Source organism: Sinocyclocheilus grahami, unplaced genomic scaffold (assembly GCF_001515645.1).
Source record: "Sinocyclocheilus grahami isolate Dianchi unplaced genomic scaffold, SAMN03320097.WGS_v1.1 scaffold303.1, whole genome shotgun sequence".
In the NCBI taxonomy this organism is placed as follows: domain Eukaryota; kingdom Metazoa; phylum Chordata; class Actinopteri; order Cypriniformes; family Cyprinidae; genus Sinocyclocheilus; species Sinocyclocheilus grahami.
Window position 1 is genome coordinate 757,954 of NW_015505482.1, and position 22,841 is coordinate 780,794.

Here is a 22,841-nt window from a genome sequence, read left to right on the forward strand (position 1 = left end):
TCCAGATCAGATGGTCACTGCAGTCACCCGGATCCAGTGGCTTGCTTAGTTGGGGACACTTCATTTCCAGCGATATCGTTGACTTGATTGCAAATGATTGCACAGATACTATTTAAACTGAACTGAGCTGGATGATGACATCACTGAATTCAATGATGAACTGTCTTTAACTGAAAAATGAGTGTTTACTATTGTCACTTTGCATTATTGACACACTATTTTCCTAATTAATGCTGTTCAGTTGCTTTGACACAATCTGTATTGTTAAAAGCGCTATATAAATAAAGGTGACTTGACTTGACTAAACAAATAAACTTATCGGCCAATACCGATATTTGAAAAATGACAAATATTGGCCGATATATCGGTCGACCACTACTCATTCCAGCATGTGTTTGTGTGTGCTGTCTGCTTGTCACTTATAGCACGTGCCTATATCATGCGCTATATCGGAATTTCCACTCCAGAATCAGCACTTAAAACCCACAGAAACTGTTTTCACCTCCTTCACCACATTCAAACGCACAAATCCTGAACTCTGTGAACTACTTGTATTTTCTCCAAGAGAGCTCCTCTGATCTTCTGGCTTAACAGTTTTCTGCCACCTTCTCAAGTGGTTCTGTTCCATCAGAATCAATCAGCAATTTTTTTCCTGGCTAAAATATGTTTTAAATATATGCTAAAAATATTTTGTAAACAGTGATGCTCAATACAATATATTTTTGAAATGCAAATGTAGATGCAAACGTGAATGTTTTGGAATAGCTAAAAAGATTTATAATTATTTAATAATGTTTATTTACATATCTATATTGTAATTTTTTTGGAACATTGTGAAGTATATTCCTTGCTGATTTCTATTTAAGTGTGTTGTATGGTCATTCGTTTTAGACAACAAATAAAGTTTTTATTTAGATTGAAATTCAGATTCCGTCATATGTCATAATGATGCTGCAATTCACATCTCATACAAATTCAGAAACTATCTTTGCATGTCCATTCTAATGCCTCTAATTTCATATTTTCATTAAAGGGGTCATATGATGCGATTTCAATTTTTCCTTTCTCTTTGAAGTGTTACAAGCCTCTGCTCACTCTAGGCCGTGGTGTGTGACGCTGTGTTTTGTTGTGAAACTACTTTGTTTGGCCTTCCAAAAGAGGACACCACTTGAAATCAGTGGTTAAGTTGTATTTACAACACTGTTCCAGAACAGTTCATCCCAAATATTCAGATGTGTGCAGTACATTTTATGGAGGACTGTTTCCTGATCCTGGGAGAGTAGACTACAATGCCGGCTGTTCTGACTCACAGACTGTAAGTACGTTTTTTATATGAAAGAATTTGCCACTGACGATTATCGATTATCTTTACAATTTTATGTAAAGAATGCCATAAATAAATAATGGCAGAATAGCACAAAATGCACATACAAAACAGTTCAAAAATTTCAGGTTGGTACGTTTATTGCTTTTTTATATATATAAATAAATATTTTTATTCAGCAAGGAAGCATTAAATTGACCAAGTGAAAGGGAAAATGTTTAAAATGTTACAAAAGATTATTATTTCAATTAAATACTGTTCTTCTGAACTTTCTATTCATTAAAGAATGTATCATGATTTCCACACTGTTTTTAAAACTGCTAAGAAATGTTTTTGAGTAGAAAATCAGCATTTTAGAATGATTAATGAAAAGAGAAAAGTTATTTTAAACTGTTATAATATTTTACAATATGATTGTTTTTACTGTATTTTGATCAAATAAATTAGCGGTGTCCAGTCCTGCTCCTGAAGAGCCACTGTCCTGAAACGTTTAAGCCTTTAAGTCAGTCCAAATCCAATTTTTTGTGCATATCTGGGGCCAGTTGCATAAACTTAGCCACCATGTTAAGACTGTGTCTTAAGAACTAGTTTGACCAACTAGCAGTTGCCAAGGGGTAATCAGGCTTACTTTCCCAATACAAATAAGACCAATCTACCTTTTCATAACTGAATTAAAAAAGTTATGACCAGTCTTGAAGAAAAAAAATAGATGACTAGCCTAACTTTTAAGACTAGTGATCACAAATCCTGAACTCTGTGAACTACTTGTATTTTCTCCAAGAGAGCTCCTCTGATCTTCTGGCTTAACAGTTTTCTGCCACCTTCTCAAGTGGTTCTGTTCCATCAGAATCAATCAGCAATTTTTTGTGCCGATCATATTTAGCAAGTGTGAACGGCAAAAAAAATCTCATATAATATGATTTTTAGAAATCCGTTTCAAGCTACATTCATTCATATGTGGTTTGAAATCCAATTCAAATCACATTTCTGGAAATCTGTTTCAGTTTGATCGCTCAGATGGGATTTTGCGTAGCTTTTTTGCCTGTGTCACTTTCTCACGCCACGTGAAACCTAAACACATCAGACCAGACGCTGTTTGTAGAAAACATGCGGAATGTCTTTGCAGAAACAAGGTTGTGTTGTTCTGAAGTGCTTTGGAGTTGTTTAGACACAGCAACAGTCTGAAGTGTGTGATGGACCAAATAAATCATCTGACTGAGAACCATTCCAGACAGCAGAGCCGCGGCACAGAAAATCACTGAGGACACCAAGTCCTTTGTTTTAAGCCAACACTAGAATTTGTGCGAACTTAAAAACTAGAAACACACACTAATACAACACAGTGTTTGAGCAAAGAAGCTATAGAGGGTCTGCTGAAGCCATTAAGGGTGTACAGTATCAAAACCAACAGCTGGACTCACTGACCCCCCTCTTCATTTTCCACTTTCTCGCAATGTTCAAGACTCATTGTTCATTTCCTTATGCTTTGGCCTTTTCCCAGATGAGAACAGGGGTCAGGGCAGCACAAAAACATAAGAGAGATTAAAAAAAAAAAAAACACGTTTCTCAGAATTTGTTTTCCATCAAGAGGTGGGTAAATGTAATAATTACTCATCAGTAATTTCTCCACACCTATACAGCATGCGGTCTTGAGGTGGAAAAGGTTACAGTGTTTTTTTAATGTAAAAGAAATACTTTGAAAACACAGGGTAAAAGCAATGCTGTATGAATCGGCATGATTGTAAAAAGCCAGTGAATCTACTCTTCATGGCTCATGTCCAAATGTTGAAAGTGGACTTAAACCAATGAGAAGACAGCATAAAACTTCTCAGAAGGACATTGTTTACAGTTACATAATGATTTATGAACTTCTAAGCATATTTTTGTCAAGCGCACTCTCTCAGAGTGCTTTTTATATTGAAAAGCTTCACTTATATGTTACAACCCATGAACCATGCATTACATTTCTTATACAAATAAAGGAGAAAAATGTTTTCTTCTGGTGAATTTATGTGGTGGGAAAATCAAAAGTACTAAGCACATCATTTAGAGCAAAGAGAAAATGAGACTAATAAAGCATTGCTCGCCTTTAATGTGGAATGCAGCTCATTAGTGTCAACAGGACTATTGCATTTTGCCTAAAATAACATTTCTCCAAGTACTAACACATCTATGCAAAACTAGCAAAAATAAATAAATTTTATGATAGGCTTATAATGTTTAAATGTAGAACGATTGCACTGCTATTGCCCTGTGAAATGACATTACAGATGGCTACAGTAACAATCACTTTACTGACACACTCTGAAAATAAATCTTACTTAAAGAGATATTTCACTCTATTCTAAGAGATACTGAACTATTCTTTTAAGATAACTAGTGTAAACTCGGGTTTACTGTCAGTTCTTCATCCCCTCTTTTACTCCCAGACGGCATCACAGCTCACAGCTAATTTTAGACAAATCCAAAATAGATGTGAGCAACCGAAGAGATCAAAAGTTTTCGAATGATTTAAATGAAATTAATGAATGACATTTTGTACATTATCATGAACTAATATGTAATTATGCTAAATCTGCACTACAGAAAATTATGCTATTGAAGTAGAACCCTAAAGTTCAAAATCATATTCTTGTCTTATTCTGATTCACTATGGTATGTCTACCATATGATTTATGGTTTAGCCTGTCTGGTTGCAATTCTTGGAAAATAGTAGGGTTATGTTATTCTTTTTGTGTATTTATGTGATATACGTAAATATAACAACAAGGGCCGGCTACTATACCAGGTGTGACTTCTAAACAGCAACCCTCTGTAACTTTCAGGGAATCATCCATTGTCAAAACAAAGAGTCAGTAATGGAAAGTGAAAGTCTTTGCCAAAACAAAATTCAAACCACAGCTGCAGATACGATACTGTGGTGCCCCGCACATGACATGTGAGAAAAATATACATATATCGTAGCCACGAATTACAAATTCATTCACACAAGCTTAATTCATTCCCTCGTCACTTGTGTGAATATATGCCCTCATTGTTTGATCTTTGTTTTTGGTTGTAAATAAAAGTGAACAGCAAAAACACTATTAACTACATTTGATAAACATTTAACTCCTATTTTGATTGCAAGTGGTCTTTAATTCTGGGCAAACAAAATCAAAAGTTATTATTTAACCACATCGACCTCCCTGTGGGAAGTTTGTTTTGCTTCCCAGCTATTTCATTTTATATTTGTTTTAAAAATATTCCTTGTGCACAAACGTCTGTTATATAATTTATTAAGTATAACATTGCTGTTAATTAAATTATAAAAGAGCCCAGCAGGTGGTATTTTACAACGCTGCAAGCCAAACAAAAATGACTCACATAATATTGAGCCAGTGTAAATGAGCAGAGAATTCACACAAGCTTAATTCATTCCCTCGTCACTTGTGTGAATATATGCCCTCATTGTTTGATCTTTGTTTTTGGTTGTAAATAAAAGTGAACAGCAAAAACACTATTAACTACATTTGATAAATATTTAACTCCTATTTTGATTGCAAGTGGTCTTTAATTCTGGGCAAACAAAATCAAAAGTTATTATTTAACCACATCGACCTCCCTGTGGGAAGTTTGTTTTATATTTGTTTTAAAAATATTCCTTGTGCACAAACGTCTGTTATATAATTTATTAAGTATAACATTGCTGTTAATTAAATTATAAAAGAGCCCAGCAGGTGGTATTTTACAATGCTGCAAGCCAAACAAAAATGACTCACATAATATTGAGCCAGTGTAAATGAGCAGAGCAAACTGAATTTCTGAATGGATTCAGATTTCTGCAGCGATAGTGAGACTGGCAGAGTGGTGTGTGTGTGTGTGTGTGTGTGTGTGTGTGTGTGTGTGAGTGTGCACGCGTGGGGGTCACCAAAAAGTAAAGAAAAATGGTAGGATCCATTTCCCTTGACTCAAGGTCCCTGCACTGACTCTTAAGGATTGAATCGATTTTTAAACTACTCTCCATAAAGCTACGGCACATCATTGGCCTTGCAGAGCTTGTTCTAGGCCTAATCTCCAGCCATCATCTGCTGAAAATCTGCAACAGTCCCAACATCCCATAATTCACTGCTGCTGATAGTGCTCCAGGAAAATGTTGCCCTTACGCGTGGGGGTCACCAAAAAGTAAAGAAAAATGGTAGGATCCATTTCCCTTGACTCAAGGTCCCTGCACTGACTCTTAAGGGTTGAATCGATTTTTAAACTACTCTCCATAAAGCTACGGCACATCATTGGCCTTGCAGAACTTGTTCTAGGCCTAATCTCCAGCCATCATCTGCTGAAAATCTGCAGCATTCCCAACATCCCATAATTCACTGCTGCTGATAGTGCTCCAGGAAAATGTTGCCCTTGTACACTAATCTAGGAGCAGACTGAATCATAAGCCTCAGAAGCTTCTAAAACAATTTTAGAACAGCCTTTTTCTGATGATAATATAAAATTTTAGGTTCCTCTTTAAATAAAATGATGCCAAATCTAATTAGCCCAGGGGTATCATCTGCCAAACATTTCTTTCATCAACTACGCTGTTGCTCAGGGATAATGGGTCATCAGATAAAGAAGAAAATGATAATGTGTATTTGATGGACTATCACATCTGTCATCAAGATATAACGTCAACAGTCTGACACTATCTAAATACAGGACAAAGAGACTATTCATTTTATGGCACAAAAGAAAAGCACAAAAATCATTATCTACACTTAACCTCTTTTAAACCCCAGGTTTGAGCCATTTTAACCCTCAATGAAGCAACACTTGACACTAGCACATTTGAAAGGGTGTAAGCACCAATTGTGCACTGTTAACCCTAAAATGCAACTCCATGGTGTACTGTGATATTAAGCCTAAATGTTAAGCTTTAATAAGAGAGAGTAGGGAAAGATACCAGGCTGAAAAAGACACACTCAAACTTTGTTTCTGCATGTGATGCAGTTTGTTTTCACACCTAGCAGCTCTCTTCAGTAACGGTGTGGAATGGGCGGCGCTCAGGCTTTGAACAGATGGACGCGATGCAGTGGGTCAGAAACGAGCTGCGTTGTCCCCGGTGACCTGCCACCTGACAGCATCAGCACCACAGCAACACCGCCATCCAATAAAAGAGCAGCCACTGAATTTGTGAATTAGGCGACTAGAGTCTAATGTACAAAATATATGGATGTGATCCAGTGGCGTTTAACAACCAGAACGTGTCTAAATTCTTTACTTTAGAACAGTAAAAAGTGTGTGTGTGTGTGTGTGTGTGTGTGTGTGTACAGGGCCCTCCTTAAGTATTGGGACAGTAATAACAAAATTGCTTTGTTTGCTGTGTAGTCAAGACATCTGCAAATATGATTAAAAGATGAATATGAGACAAAACTATCAGAATGTCACATTTTATTGACATTCTGATAAGACAGCTGTTTTAACACATACATGTTTTACCAAATAAAAAGGACAAGACTTTTAGAGTTCATCCCACTATTTGATGTGAGCATAAGTATTGGGACAGTTAAACTTAAGGCAGATGTAAAAGATTAAAAGCTATTATTTAGTTGCAGATCTCTTGCGTGCAATCAGAGCAGTGAGTCTGCGACCCATAGACATCACCAGACTCTTGGTCTTATCCTTTGAAATGCATTTCCCAGCCTTTAATGCAGCCAATTCCAAATGTTGCTTGTTTTGGGGAGTTTCTGCCTTTAGTCTCCTCTTCAGCTGGTGAAATTCATGTTCAGTCAGATTTAAATCTGGAGATTGATTTGGGCAATCTAAGACTTTTCACTTCTTTGCCCTGATAAACTCCTTGACTGAACTGGCAGGGTGTTTTGGGTCATTGTCCTGATGCAATATGAAGCGCTTCCCAATGAATCTGGTGGCATTTTCTTGAACATTGGTAGCCAAGATGTTTCTGTACAATTCTGCAATCATTCTGCTACTGTCAACATACATTAAGTCATCAGAGACAGCTATGCATGCCCATGCCATGACACAACACATCCTCCACCTGCTTTACAGATGAGGCAGTATGCCTTAGGATCATTTGCAGTTCCCTTTTTCTCCACACTTTTGCTTTCCCATCACTTAGATAAAGGTTCATCTTTGTCTCATCTGTCCATAAAACTCTCTTCCAAATCTCTACTGGCTCACATTTGTGCTTTTTTGCAAAATTGCTGATCAGAGGTTTGCATCTTGCTGTGTAGCTCTAATTGACTTTTCTTTTAGCATCCAAATTGCTTGCTTTTTTCTCAAAGTCAGCTCCCTCGTCTTCATCCTGGTTTGTGTGTATTGTCATCGAATGCAAGACTTAGACTGCAGAAGCAATGGATATAACTGATACGACACATTCCCTGCTTTTAATATCTGAAGAATTAATGCAACAGGACACAGCTGATCACTTAGAAAGACCTGTGAGGCAACTGTCCCAATACTTATGCTCACATCAGATAGGGGGATGAAACTCTAAAAGTGCTGATCTTTTTAGCTGGTAAAACATCTATGTGTTGAATCACCCAATAATAAAATGAGACATTCTGTAGTTTTGTCTCATATTCACCTTTTATTCATATTTACAGATTTATTGACTCCAGAGCAAACAGAGCAATTTTTTCTTTACTGTCCCAATACTTATGGAGGGCTTTGTAAGTTGGGGGTCTGTAAGGTTTTAATACTTTTTTTCAGCAAGGAGGATGCAATAAAATTGATTAAAAATGACAGCAAAGACATTAATAATGTTACAAAAGATTTAAATTTCAAGTAAATAATGTATCAAAGTTCCCACAAATATATTAAGCAGCACAGCTGTTTTCATCATTGATAATCAGAAATGTTTCTGCAAATAATCATATTATAATCATCAATGTTTCAGCAAATCAGCATATTAGAATGATTTCTGAAGGATCGTGTGACTGAAGACTGGAGTAATGATGCTGAAAATTCAGCTTTGATCACAGAAATAAATTACATTTTACAATATATTCAAATAAAAACCAGTTATTTCGAATTGTAATAATATTTCACAATATTACTGTTTTTACAGTATTTTTTATCAAACCTTGGTCAGCCTGAGACTTCTTTCAAAAACATTAAAGGGGTCATATGATGCGATTTCAATGTTTCCTTTCTCTTTGGAGTGTTACAAGCTCTTGGTGCATAAAGAAGATCTGTAAAGTTGCAAAGACTAAAGTCTCAAATCCAAAGAGATATTCTTTATAAAAGTTAAGAGTCAGCCACGCCTACCTAAAACGACTCGTTCTAACACGCCCCCACATGTCTACGTCACTATGTGGGAAGATTTGCATAACGCTGCCCAAATGTTCACGCAAAGAAAGAAGGCGTAACTTTTATTCTCGCGGTAGTATTGTTGCCGCCGCCATGTCGTGAAGGCGCTGTGTGTTTCGTTGTGAAAGCGAAACTACTTTGTTTGGTCTTCCAAAAGAGGACACTACTAGAAATCAGTGGTTAAGTTGTATTTACAACACTGTTCCAGAACAGTTCAAACCAAATATTCAGATGTGTGCAGCACATTTTATGGAGAACCGTTTCCTGATCCTGGGAGAGTAGACTACAATGCCGGCTGTTCTGACTCACAGTCTGTAAGTACGTTTTTTATATTTAAAGAGTTTTTATATTTTATATGTTTTATATTTAAAGCGAGTTTTTTGGGCAGTGTAGAGTAGGGCTTGTTTGTAATTTCTCCGATCACAAATGCACACATGGTTTTATGTGTACGCGGCGCGATGCAACGCAACGCATAAAAAGACAGTATAATTCATTATAATCCATAATTATGTCCCCACTGGATGCAAAGAATGCCTTGTTTATAATGGGTTTTCATGTTTTTGAATCATCGCTCCGGCCTGACAGGGCATCATCACAATATGGTAAGGGGCGTAACATTTTCATCACACGCTTGAGGTACTCGGCCAATCACAACGCACTGGATAGCTGGCCAATCAGAGCACACCTCGCTTTTCAGACCGATGAGCTTTGTAAAAATCGAAGCGTTTCAGAAAGGCGGGGCATAGAGGAGAAACAATAATGTACAGTATGTGGAAAATAATGTGTTTTTTTTACCTTAAACCGCATAAACACATTTCATTACACCAAATACACAACATAATGTTCTTTTTAGCAGCATCATATGACCCCTTTAAAAAATCTTACCAACCCCAAACTTTTGAATGGTTGAAAAATCTTACCAACCTCAAACATTGAAACTTGTTTCTATGAAATTCTTGAAAAGTGTGCTTTAAATGACATTACAACATTATGACATGACATATTTTTTGTATAGACTCTGTGAATGAAAATATCTGAATCAAAGTTTCAAGACTTTTGTAACTACTTGAATGCAAGCAAACTAATGATCTGTTAAGCATTACTGAATATAAAGTTATTCTAGTGTCACCAAAGAACTTTCAGACTGATATGTTTTCAATTTGCCTGTTTTTGCTAAACGAATGCAGTCATATATAACTCCGAGTAAACCTTGAGCAAAAAAATGAAATTATTCTTTCGTATGCTGTATGTAATAGTTTTTCCAGTCTCTCTGACAGGAAAGAGGCCAATTATACAGAGGCATATGTTACACTCGCACAAAAAGGTCTTAAGACACACAGTCACAAAGTGTGTCTGCTCCGCTCTCACTACAATTACAGCAGTCAGTAAGAATGACCTTATTTGTTCCTACTGCCTCTTTCAGCTGCACTGGCCAACTGCACACAGCTGCTGCCTAAGGCTTTCCAAAGCCTCAGCAAGCACTGCGATCATTCAGCTTTCCACAGGAGAGAGAGACAGAGATAAATAGTTTCAGAGATAGTGAAGGAGAAAGGGAGGAAAACTATGACAGGGGTTTTATTAATGGGCAGTACAGTTCATGCATACTGCAAAAAGTGAACACACTGTAAAAAATAATTTCATAAATTTTTTTTTAATATAATAATCTTTATGCTTTTATGCTAGAAAAACGTTATTGTAAATATAATGAAAAGAAAAAGTAAGGAGCTACGCTTTCCTAATAACTTTATCGTAAGAATGTTTAAATATTTACAAAAATACTGATTAAAAGTTTTGTTTATAGTTCGAAGAGCTAATTCTACATGCATGTGAATCTTAAAATTCACTTTCACTGGTGTAACACAGTGATTCCGTCATATTCAATACTTTCTACATTAATTCAAGCTATATTACATAACTCTATTCTATTATATATACATATATTATAGTTATATGTCATTATTTTATTTGACTTGAATTCATGGTTTTAGTTAACTAAAGCTAAAACTACACTTAAAAAAACATTTTGTTACTTGAAATTAAATAAACTAACTTTTTTAGCTAGCTAAACATGTTATTGTTTTCATTTATAAATTAAAAATATATAAAATAGTGAATTAAAAACCGCTTTAAATTATCAATATAAATTGTAATAGTAACTTAGTGATAACACTGGTTGACTTTAACCAGTTCTTTTTATTTTACTTTACTATGTTTTTCTTTTGTTTTATTTTTATTTCCAGTTAAAGCTGAGTGTTTTATTATCTACTGGATCTTCAATCTAATGGGTGATATAATTCAGAAAATATGTTTTCTCAAGTACTATGGGATCACTCTAGCAAGAGCCAAGTATATAATGAAAAGAAGACAGCAAATTCCCCAGTGGGGATCTGTGGGCTTTAAATGACAGCTTGCTACAATTCATATTTCACACTATATACAAAACAAAATTGTTGGAATTATACAAAATGTTTTTATGCCTACCTGTGTGATCAAGAACTCCTACAGTAAATGTAGAAAAAGACAAATTGCTCCAATTTCCCCCCAAAAACACACTCAGAAAATGTTGATCAAGTAGTGCAGAAGGAACTATGTCTGTGGAACGTCTCAACTCCTCTTAAAATTCACATTTTTGAGATTAAAATGACTCCAAGATAAATGATGTTTTCCACCTTTAACGCAATATTCTACAAAAATTCAAGTAACAAACAAATCACTTTTTTACATCTCAAAACCTTTCAGGTTTAATAGGGGTGTGTAGACATTGTAATGTATCTCATGGGACACAGGATTTTATGATTCATTATCTGATAACAACTGGCTGGATGTACAGGTACATTATCCAGTTTATTACACAGTTACTTGCCACATGAGTAAATAATTAGACACAAAATATTGATCTGAGCTCTTTAAACATAAAGCTTCCGCAAAAAAAAAAAACAGTTCCAAGCAAACTGCTTTGAGCCTAGACCAAGTTCAGACATTTAAAACATAATGTACAGTCATATCACTAATTATACAGCTTTTCACCCCATAAATAATGAAGAGGGCATAAAATGTTATTTGAGAAGAAAGCATTTTAAAAGCATGCTTGTTTATTATCTTCAATCCATTACAGAGGACAAAACAGTATTTCTGGCAAAAAGATGAACACTTCAACAATATTACCGCAGGCCCACTATTATAGGGATAGTTCATCCAAAAATGAAAATTGCCCCATGATTTACTCACCCTCAAGTCATCCTAGGTGTATATGACTTTCTTCTTTCAGACAAATACAATCAGAGTTACATTAAAAAATATCCTGGCTCTTCCAAGCTTTACAATGGCAGTGAATGGGTGTCGAGATTTTGAAGTGCATCTATCCACCATAAAAAAGGGGGGGGGGGGGTATTTTGTATGAGAAAAATATCCATATTTAAAACATTATAAACTAATCTCTATGCTGAAGCGCTACTCTCTCATGAGCGTGCATATGACCGTTAGCAAAAGCTAGATATTACTGTTTATAAAGTTTTAATTATGAATATTGTTCCAACACAAATGCATCGATTCACTTCAGAAGGCCTTTATCAGCCCTCCGGAGTCGTGTGGAGCTATTTTTATTATGGATGGATGCACTTTATTTTGCTTCAAAATCTCTACACACATTTACTGCCATTATAAAGCTTGGAAGAGACAAGACGGTTTTTAATATAACTCTGACTGCATTCGTCTGAAAGGAGAAAGTCATATACACATAGGATGGCTGGAGGATGAGTAAATCATGGGGTAATTTTCATTTTTGGGTGAACTATGCCTTTAATACTTTAGTCCTTCATTTTACGATAAATACAGTCGATGGCCACATACACACTGCAGCTAAATTCAGTTGTCAATATAACTTTTAGTGTTTAATCCTGTTCTCTACACACACACACAGTAATTTATGAACGTGACCACTGCATTCTACAACCGAATTAACTAATGAAAAACACAGGTAATGACAACCACATTTTACAATAATTCAACACAGTGTGTACAGAACTGAACTGAGCAACTTGTTGTTAATGACATATTTTAACGCGAGTTGTGTCTCTTTTGTCTGTGCAGTGCAAGAAGTCACAGGGTACATTTTAACTCATTGGTGTTGCCAGATCTTGCAAGAAAAAACAACAAGAACAAATATGAACATAATAAACTCAAACCCAATTCCGTTATCTTGAAAATAAGCCACATACCAAAATATAGCGTCCCGCACCTGCCTACTTTATTAACTCCATAAACTGGATTGCTTCATGAGCCGAGCCCAAACAACAAACCCAGAGATACTTACTAAGCATTGATTAAAAGAGGACATGGCAACCTTTCAAGAGTGCTCTCTGCAAAGTAGCCTTCCAAACAAAAACAAAACACGGCAGCTCTGTTTATGGTGGTTTAGTTAAAATCGCTGAACAGTCTTTGGTCACTGTAATTCACTCCTGTATTGTGACTCATGAAACCACACATTGTGTCCGTGGCAAATAACTGTTTGAATGAAATTAGAGAGAGTGTGGTCAGTGTGATATGAGAGATGTGAAAGAAGTGCCGGCCTGCAGTTCCCAGATGAATGGTATGTTATTCAGCATTGCTACTGATGTTATTATCAGGCAATAACACCTCGGAAAATCGAAAATCGTTTTGACCAACATTGCTTACAGATATTCAAACTTTTCCATTGCTTATCAGTTATTACATATCATGTTTACAGATAAATGGCTCCATCTGGTTGGTCTCTAAATATAGTGCATCCAGCAACACTATTACACCAGTGCAATTTCGACAGTGTCACAGGTAATGTGACTTAATATTTGACTGTTTTATCTTTCTATTAACATTCAATGCAATATTAGGCTCATAAAGCCTATTCAAGTAACAAACAAATCACTTTTTTACATCTCAAAACCTTTCAGGTTTAATAGGGGTGTGTAGACATTGTAATGTATCTCATGGGACACAGGATTTTATGATTCATTATCTGATAACAACTGGCTGGATGTACAGGTACATTATCCAGTTTATTACACAGTTACTTGCCACATGAGTAAATAATTAGACACAAAATATTGATCTGAGCTCTTTAAACATAAAGCTTCCGCAAAAAAAAAAAACAGTTCCAAGCAAACTGCTTTGAGCCTAGACCAAGTTCAGACATTTAAAACATAATGTACAGTCATATCACTAATTATACAGCTTTTCACCCCATAAATAATGAAGAGGGCATAAAATGTTATTTGAGAAGAAAGCATTTTAAAAGCATGCTTGTATATTATCTTCAATCCATTACAGAGGACAAAACAGTATTTCTGGCAAAAAGATGAACACTTCAACAATATTACCGCAGGCCCACTATTATAGGGATAGTTCATCCAAAAATGAAAATTGCCCCATGATTTACTCACCCTCAAGTCATCCTAGGTGTATATGACTTTCTTCTTTCAGACAAATACAATCAGAGTTACATTAAAAAATATCCTGGCTCTTCCAAGCTTTACAATGGCAGTGAATGGGTGTCGAGATTTTGAAGTGCATCTATCCACCATAAAAAAAGGGGGGGGGGGAATTTTGTATGAGAAAAATATCCATATTTAAAACATTATAAACTAATCTCTATGCTGAAGCGCTACTCTCTCATGAGCGTGCATATGACCGTTAGCAAAAGCTAGATATTACTGTTTATAAAGTTTTAATTATGAATATTGTTCCAACACAAATGCATCGATTCACTTCAGAAGGCCTTTATCAGCCCTCCGGAGTCGTGTGGAGCTATTTTTATTATGGATGGATGCACTTTATTTTGCTTCAAAATCTCTACACACATTTACTGCCATTATAAAGCTTGGAAGAGACAAGACGGTTTTTAATATAACTCTGACTGCATTCGTCTGAAAGGAGAAAGTCATATACACATAGGATGGCTGGAGGATGAGTAAATCATGGGGTAATTTTCATTTTTGGGTGAACTATGCCTTTAATACTTTAGTCCTTCATTTTACGATAAATACAGTCGATGGCCACATACACACTGCAGCTAAATTCAGTTGTCAATATAACTTTTAGTGTTTAATCCTGTTCTCTACACACACACACACAGTAATTTATGAACGTGACCACTGCATTCTACAACCGAATTAACTAATGAAAAACACAGGTAATGACAACCACATTTTACAATAATTCAACACAGTGTGTACAGAACTGAACTGAGCAACTTGTTGTTAATGACATATTTTAACGCGAGTTGTGTCTCTTTTGTCTGTGCAGTGCAAGAAGTCACAGGGTACATTTTAACTCATTGGTGTTGCCAGATCTTGCAAGAAAAAACAACAAGAACAAATATGAACATAATAAACTCAAACCCAATTCCGTTATCTTGAAAATAAGCCACATACCAAAATATAGCGTCCCGCACCTGCCTACTTTATTAACTCCATAAACTGGATTGCTTCATGAGCCGAGCCCAAACAACAAACCCAGAGATACTTACTAAGCATTGATTAAAAGAGGACATGGCAACCTTTCAAGAGTGCTCTCTGCAAAGTAGCCTTCCAAACAAAAACAAAACACGGCAGCTCTGTTTATGGTGGTTTAGTTAAAATCGCTGAACAGTCTTTGGTCACTGTAATTCACTCCTGTATTGTGACTCATGAAACCACACATTGTGTCCGTGGCAAATAACTGTTTGAATGAAATTAGAGAGAGTGTGGTCAGTGTGATATGAGAGATGTGAAAGAAGTGCCGGCCTGCAGTTCCCAGATGAATGGTATGTTATTCAGCATTGCTACTGATGTTATTATCAGGCAATAACACCTCGGAAAATCGAAAATCGTTTTGACCAACATTGCTTACAGATATTCAAACTTTTCCATTGCTTATCAGTTATTACATATCATGTTTACAGATAAATGGCTCCATCTGGTTGGTCTCTAAATATAGTGCATCCAGCAACACTATTACACCAGTGCAATTTCGACAGTGTCACAGGTAATGTGACTTAATATTTGACTGTTTTATCTTTCTATTAACATTCAATGCAATATTAGGCTCATAAAGCCTAACCTAATATTGGTTCTTCTGTAATTACAAATGGACTTCAGGGGGAAAAATCTGAATGCTACAAACGTGTTGAACACAGCCCTTTGAAAGTAAGATAAAGCCATTCCAGACATAAGAAACTAAACAACTGCAACTGTGCTATGCAGCTGCTGACATCTAACAGCCTGAGACCAGACAAGTGTCTCGCACCATTGGCAGAAGAAGCCATGCACTGTCTCGCAAACACGTACACACTTTCACACACAAGCGACGCTTTGGGTTAACCCACATCCCAGGGAGGCTGGACTGAATGCTTCGGGTTCGACTGACTAATCGGTGGCATTGTGACATCAAAACCGCAGCTAGGAAACACTATTGTTTATGTCTGAATTCCTTCCAGACACATTGTTTACAAGTTAAAAGCAGTAGCCACAACCACAGGCCACAAATATGAAGCCAAAAAGAATATGTAAATAAACTGAAAATCTCCTTTTTCCATAACGTAAATCATTCTCAATGCAAGGAAAAACACACTCTTAATGGTCTTCCCTTGAAAGAGCCATCAATAAAAACCCTGATAAGAATATAATGTGTGTCAATTAATCAATTAACCCCCTAAGCCACTTCATCAATTCCCTGTGTCACTTACTATTGTATAGACGGCGTTCTGCGCTCGGTGGAAATACTAACGGCAGGTTGTTGTTCTACAAAGCCGACGTCCATTCCGGCTAGTGTTAAATGAATGCATTAGGAACCTGCTTTTCAACATGTAGTCTGAGTCGAGGAGAGGCGCTCAGCATATAGGGGGTTGCAAACTCAGCGATAAATATTCTCCAGCAGAGACAGCCTGGCCTGACGCTGTGAAAGCAATAAAATGCTCTTCACAATCCGCAGAAAAATTCAAACAGCATGGCCCGGCACAAATATCATTCTCCCAGCTCATTTGTGAATCAGCGCCAGGTTTGTTTTCCACCAGACCTTTGCCAGGCTGCTTTCGCTTCACTCTGAGCAAAGAATTTTGGGATTTTTTAAGTTCAAAGCAGTAGCTGCACAAGCTCTCGTTCAAATTTAGCTTTCTTACCAAAACTGTGCAACAGTTGGCACATTTTACATTTACCAAATTAAACAGCTGAATCACATAATTGTAGTACCATAAGCCTCTCCATTTAGCAGAAAAATCCATTATCATTAAAGCCTATCAAATTATGGGTACCAGAGAGATCCTCAATTTGCGACTAATAATGCCCATGCAGGCCTAATACTGACAACAAAAAATCATGAATATGGAACTTCCTCTTATTCCCTTTCAAAGCACTTAATTGCCAAAAAACGGAAACGAGCAGCGGTAGTGGAGTGAATGGACCAGAACGCTGAAACATTGTTCGTTTTCTCACAAGAGCTCGTTAAACAGCAATACATACACATACTCAATTACGACATTTCCCTAATTGTGCATCAGATTGGTGGTCTGGATGTGAGTTATAGTTGCTCCATGTCAGAATATCTCTCGCTCTAAAACTGGGGTGTAACAATTAGGGTCAACATTAAAACACTGCAGACGCAGCTCCAGACACACTCTTAAGAACATGTTAGAGCCTATAATGTTGCATTGAATGTGTGGCTTAATGCAACATAATGATATTGTGTCCTGTCAATGTATTTGCATACTTTGTTATGATACTTGCATTGCATAATGAGAAAATCATCACATTTTAATTTACTTAAAGGTGCACTATGGAAGCTTTTTTTTAATGCAGCTGAAGGACTGAACAGCTGAACAGTTAAAAGTGAAAAACAATTACAAAAAAAACAATTACTGAAAAAAATCTGAATTCATAACTGTGTCCTTGCCTTACCCCAATTCAAAATGGTTAAGCTTATAATAACGATTTATAATTTGAGCTGTCAGATCGAATTTTGTGGGAAATGTCAGTTTTACATTATTCATCTTTGTATGGTCATGTCATGCAATGTTCTTGCATAAATTCTTACATGCGATGTATTATGTGAAATTGAAAGATAATCAAGAGACATTTTGGATGCAATGGATGCATTTTGCATTTTTAATAATCATTCAAATAATTGTTGATTTAGTCACTGTTCATTGCAGCCCTACTAACACTGACCCAGAGTAATGTCTATCTTATCAATGACAATGAGATTATAGCAGCTGTTATCAGTGCTATACTGCCTAATTTCTCCTTTTAACCACTTCTTTCCATTCCACTTGTCCATTTAAACGGTTTTGTTCAATACTTTCCTTAGGAATGCAGAGGAAATGATACACTATTCAGTTTTACTCCAGCATTGAACATGTGTACAGGACTAAAGTTCAGCCATGCAGGGAGATGGTATGTATTTCACTGACATTAAAAACAACCTTACTCCCATCTGTCAAAACACCTTTCACCATAATAAGGCAGCCATCATTTCCTCTCTTAAGCACACAAGTGTGAAATCGCTTGTCAAAACCTCAGAGATGTCAAACAGGTTGAAGCAAGTGTGCAGTTGTAACTCAGCTATTTTAATGTGCAAATGTACTCCACAGACTGTGCAAACAAAAATCTGAAATGAAGTCAACGATTCTACAAAGTTGGTTATTCCTTTTTAATATGCCTACCATGTAAACAAATTTTTTTGGTAAATGCCACCTGCATAAACCAATGAGTTGTTAACATTTTACATGCCCTGTGTGTGTTAGTTGAAAATCTTTATTGTACTTTTAAACCCAAGCAAGTAGCTTGCGTTCTTACTGTGATTGTCGTTTTCAGTGCTGCCCATTCGAGCCATCTCTGCGGGGTGGGCCTGTTTGGCAGTGCGCCCCTTTGACAAGCCCGAGGAAGGCTTCACCACCCGGGCACCGCTGGAGGTGTCCATGCCTGTTTAGGACACAAATAGATCAGGCCAAAGGAAAATGCATTATCTGCACAGCAACAACATAAACCCAAAGATGTTTTCACTGTATCTGAAAGTTTTTGAATTGGGATTACAGACACCTGCAGAGACAGTACAGCATACACACAGAATGGCACAATTCATACAGACACACACAATAATTATTGTCATAGATTTTGTTGCCTGACTGCATGAGGGAAAATTACAATTACAGTCTTTCAGCACGGTTGTCTTCCAGTGTCTGTCTGTCTGTCTGTCTATCTGTCTATCTATCTGTCCGTCTATCTTTCTGTCTATCCATCCATCTATCTATCTATCTATCTATCTATCTATCTATCTATCTATCTATCTATCTATCTATCTATCTATCTATCTATCTATCTATCTATCTATCTATCTGTCCGTCCATCTATCTTTCTGTCTATCCATCCATCCGTCTATCTATCTATCTATCCATCTATCTGTCCATCCGTCTATCTTTCTGTCCATCCATCCATCCGTCTATCCATCTATCTATCTATCCATCTATCTGTCCATCCGTCTATCTTTCTGTCCATCCATCCATCCGTCTATCCATCTATCTATCTATCTGTCCGTCCATCTATCTTTCTGTCTATCCATCCATCCGTCTATCTATCTATCCATCTATCTGTCCATCCGTCTATCTTTCTGTCCATCCATCCATCCATCCATCTATCCATCCATCCGTCCATCCGTCTATCCATCTATCCATCCATCCATCCATCTATCTATCTGTATCTGTTTATTTTTTTATTCACTACACATCTGATCATTTTAATTTTAACTTAATGATAATAATAATAATAATAATAATAATAAATGAATTAATCAATTTAAAACTCTGGCTGAATGCTTTTTTTTCACAGTCATCAATCCAGAAGGGAAACGGGCAGTTTATTGCAATGAATGAAGCCTGACAACGCCTAATTAAAATAAACAGCACTGATTAGAATGTGATCATACTTTCTTATTAACTTAAATCAATGTCATTTCACTTCTTCATTAGGTTTGGCCTAATGGGTCACTAATTTGTGTCTTTTTAAACAGCCATTAATTTAGTGTTCTATTATTTGCTGAACAGTGGCCGGGCTTATGGCTGTATGATTTATCACGTGTCAAAGGAGATTTTATGAACACCACAGATAAATGTTTCATCTAATGCATGCCGTGGGAATGTCTCGCTGTCAGAGGCACTAGTACATTTCCGGAGAGTGCTAATTGAAAGGGTTTACTTTAGGCAATACCGCGTGATCATGACAAACTTTCATAAGACTGAAAGTTGAAAAGCTACAGTACATGTACTGTCTGACACACACACATACAGTACGTCTGAAAGAGATGTGAAATCAAGCTGTAACCCCTCTAACCATCACAGCATACTGTATATGACAGGACGTGACAACCATTCCCTTTTAAAATGCCAACCAAAACAACAGGTACTGCTCACAGCTGTGCTATTAAACCACAAAACAGGCCCGCATAATGCATCACCAGATCCCAGAACGACCCTCCCATCACCTAACCCACAAAGAAGAACGATAGATCTTCAAGTGCTGAAGATCATTACACCAAATTATTTATGGCCCAGAGACTGCAACTCATTTGTGAGCCAGAAGTTTATTCCAAAAAGGAAAAGAGCAATAAGGTAATAGGAAAAGCAGCTGGTAGGACTAAGTGCTATGGTATTTGGGGAATTGATCACACACTTTAGAAAGACTGTGGATGGAAGTGTGTCTACACAATCAGAGAAACACACATGGCTCATTCCTGCTATGCAGTACCTATCAAAACTGTAACTTCTGAAGAATAAATACGCCCGATTTGTAATTTAAGCAAGTACTTCTATTTTTTTTTTTTAATGATATTATTCCAAACTTTCTAAAATGCTCTGATCAGAATCAAACACTTCAGCATTATTAATTATACAATGACATTATTCACACAATAACAAGAAAATGAATAAAATGGTTACTTACAAGAATGGAAATCAAGAGCTTTTTATTAATATGAATCAAACTATTTTATCAAACAGGATGGCATTTTTAGAGTGGAACAAATCCAATACCACAAAAGCGCAGCGCATTAGTATTTTTAGATGTTTATTCTGTTGTTTTCCCACGGGGAGAAAAATGATGACACTTCCTGGCAGATGATGTCCGAGGGAACTCGTTAATAACTGTAGTCATTTTCAAGTTAAAGATTTGACCACAGACTAACATGACGGAAAGTGATATTTGAGGGCACAGTAAAAATCTATATCGATTCTCGATGAAAACATTATTTCCAAGACTGCAACAACACAAAATGAAGGTCTTAAATCATTTTCACTCCACAGTAAGACTAATATCTGATTTTCATATTCAACATTTCAACAAACTTTTAATAACCCAATATGCTAGAACAAGGACATGAGAATGTAGGCCTGCTACTGCACAGTAAGAATGACCCACATAAGTCTTTTTAAGTGCTCAGACAGTGAGTGAGTGTATGCATCACGTCTGACAGTTTACCCATAAACACCACAACACATTCCTCTTGTATATTTCATTCCCAAAAAAGCCTTAACACCTTGTAACGCGTTAAACCGCGCCGCTTTGCACAGTCCGGCGAGCGCATGCCTTTATTAGCAGTATTGACAGATAATCGACTTCTCGAAGGCCACACCTACCTGGAGAGTCACCCAACGCTGGCGGGTGAGCGGGTGAGCGGGTCACCCACGTGGGGTCAGGCTGTAGCCTTTACTCTCGCGTCGCGCCGCTTGACTTTACATGGCAAACGCACCTGACGCGCGGGGAGTCGCGGACAGACGGGCGCCACGGTCGGTAGCCACACTCACGGCCCCCGCTGTGCGTATCCGCGGAGGAAGATGATGAAGAGGATGAAGAAGGAGGAGGAAGAAGAAAAACGAGCAAGCGGAGGCAAATGCCCACAAGCCGAACACGTTCACCGTGTTTCCAGACTGCACTCGGCGCCCCTCTTCATCAACAAGTAATCCACGAGCGCTCTCATTAAAATCCAACTCGAAAGAACGCGCACAAAAAAGCCGCCACAAATATGAAAATACAAGCTTTCATAGGCAGTGAAGCAAAATGGCGACTTTAATACGAAGGAGGAGTAAAAAAAAACCTTCGCGCTGTCGCTAAAGGAGGCACGGGGGTATGTTTAGTGCAGTAATCGAGGGTGGAAGAAGTGAACGCGACGGAAAGCGGAGGGCAAGGCACAGCGTCGCGCGGTCTCGGTTCCGGTGCTTACCTCGGGATTATGCCGTGTATTAGTTTGATATGGATATGATCTCCGCGAGCGTGTACAGTAACAGTATGGGTGCTGGGTCACGCGCGTATCCGCCGCTGCCTTTGACAGTTGTGACTACAGTCGGCAGGCAACTTGCAAACTCTCGCGTTATTATTTATGATCACTCATTGTGATATCAGGCCAATCGTTTGGGTATTTCTGCGTAATAAAGCCCTGCCTGGATGAAGCGTTTGATGCGGCTCGGCGTCACGCCGCTCGCTTATGACGACAGCAATGTAGCTTACGGCGGACGCATAATAGCCTCTTTTATTTATTATTTTTTTCTTCCTTTAGTAGGATTAGCAACACGTATACACCCCTAGTAACAACAAAATCACAAAATGAAATAAAGGAAAAATATATGAGAACGTCCCCCAACATTATCATGACGCGTGCGATTCTAAGTTTGGAGAAAAGCTTGCTTCGTTTTTTATCTGAGGATAGTCATATCAGTATGACCTCGTCTTCTTTTCCATACTATATATCATGCGGATTTGCACATGTCGATACAAATGCATTATTTTAACTAGTTATTATCTGGATTTTTGCTGGCCAGAAGACAAAAGTTAACACGATCGACGCCGTGTCCCTGTAAATATTAAGCTGAGTTCTTACTGGTTTCTGTACTTGCTAAACGACCGAATACATCTTTTATTTCTGCTTACAAAGTGATTCAATTAAACGCGTGCATGTGGGATTTCGAACGTTTTAATATTCTAATTAGGCTACATTTAACAACTAAGCAGTTCACGGCTTTTCTCAAATTCTGTCTCGATAATCCGTCAAAATTGCATTTGCAGTGCAACCTATTCCTTTGTATGTTTTCTAAACCATTATCGAGTGAGGTCACGCGTTCCGCACCTGCGTCACAGGGCTTTAACCCTTTACTGCTCGTCTCTTCAAACTATGACGTAATGTGAGCGCCATCGCTGCGGTCACCAGGAGAGGGAGGCACATGACTGCT

At 37.3% G+C, this 22,841-nt stretch overlaps 1 protein-coding gene across 1 annotated transcript in view; it reads right to left on the reverse strand.

Moving 5' to 3' along the window:
* Positions 1 to 22,085, reverse strand: part of znf512b (zinc finger protein 512B) — a 73,931-nt gene extending 51,846 nt beyond the window's left edge. The window contains exons 1-2 of the mRNA XM_016293506.1: positions 21,255 to 22,085; positions 18,424 to 18,549 (exon numbers count right to left, since the gene is read on the reverse strand). Coding sequence (XP_016148992.1) covers positions 18,424 to 18,547 — 124 coding nt within the window. The 5' untranslated portion in view covers positions 18,548 to 18,549; positions 21,255 to 22,085. The remainder of the gene's footprint in view (positions 1 to 18,423; positions 18,550 to 21,254) is intronic.
* Positions 22,086 to 22,841: the final 756 nt, after the last annotated feature.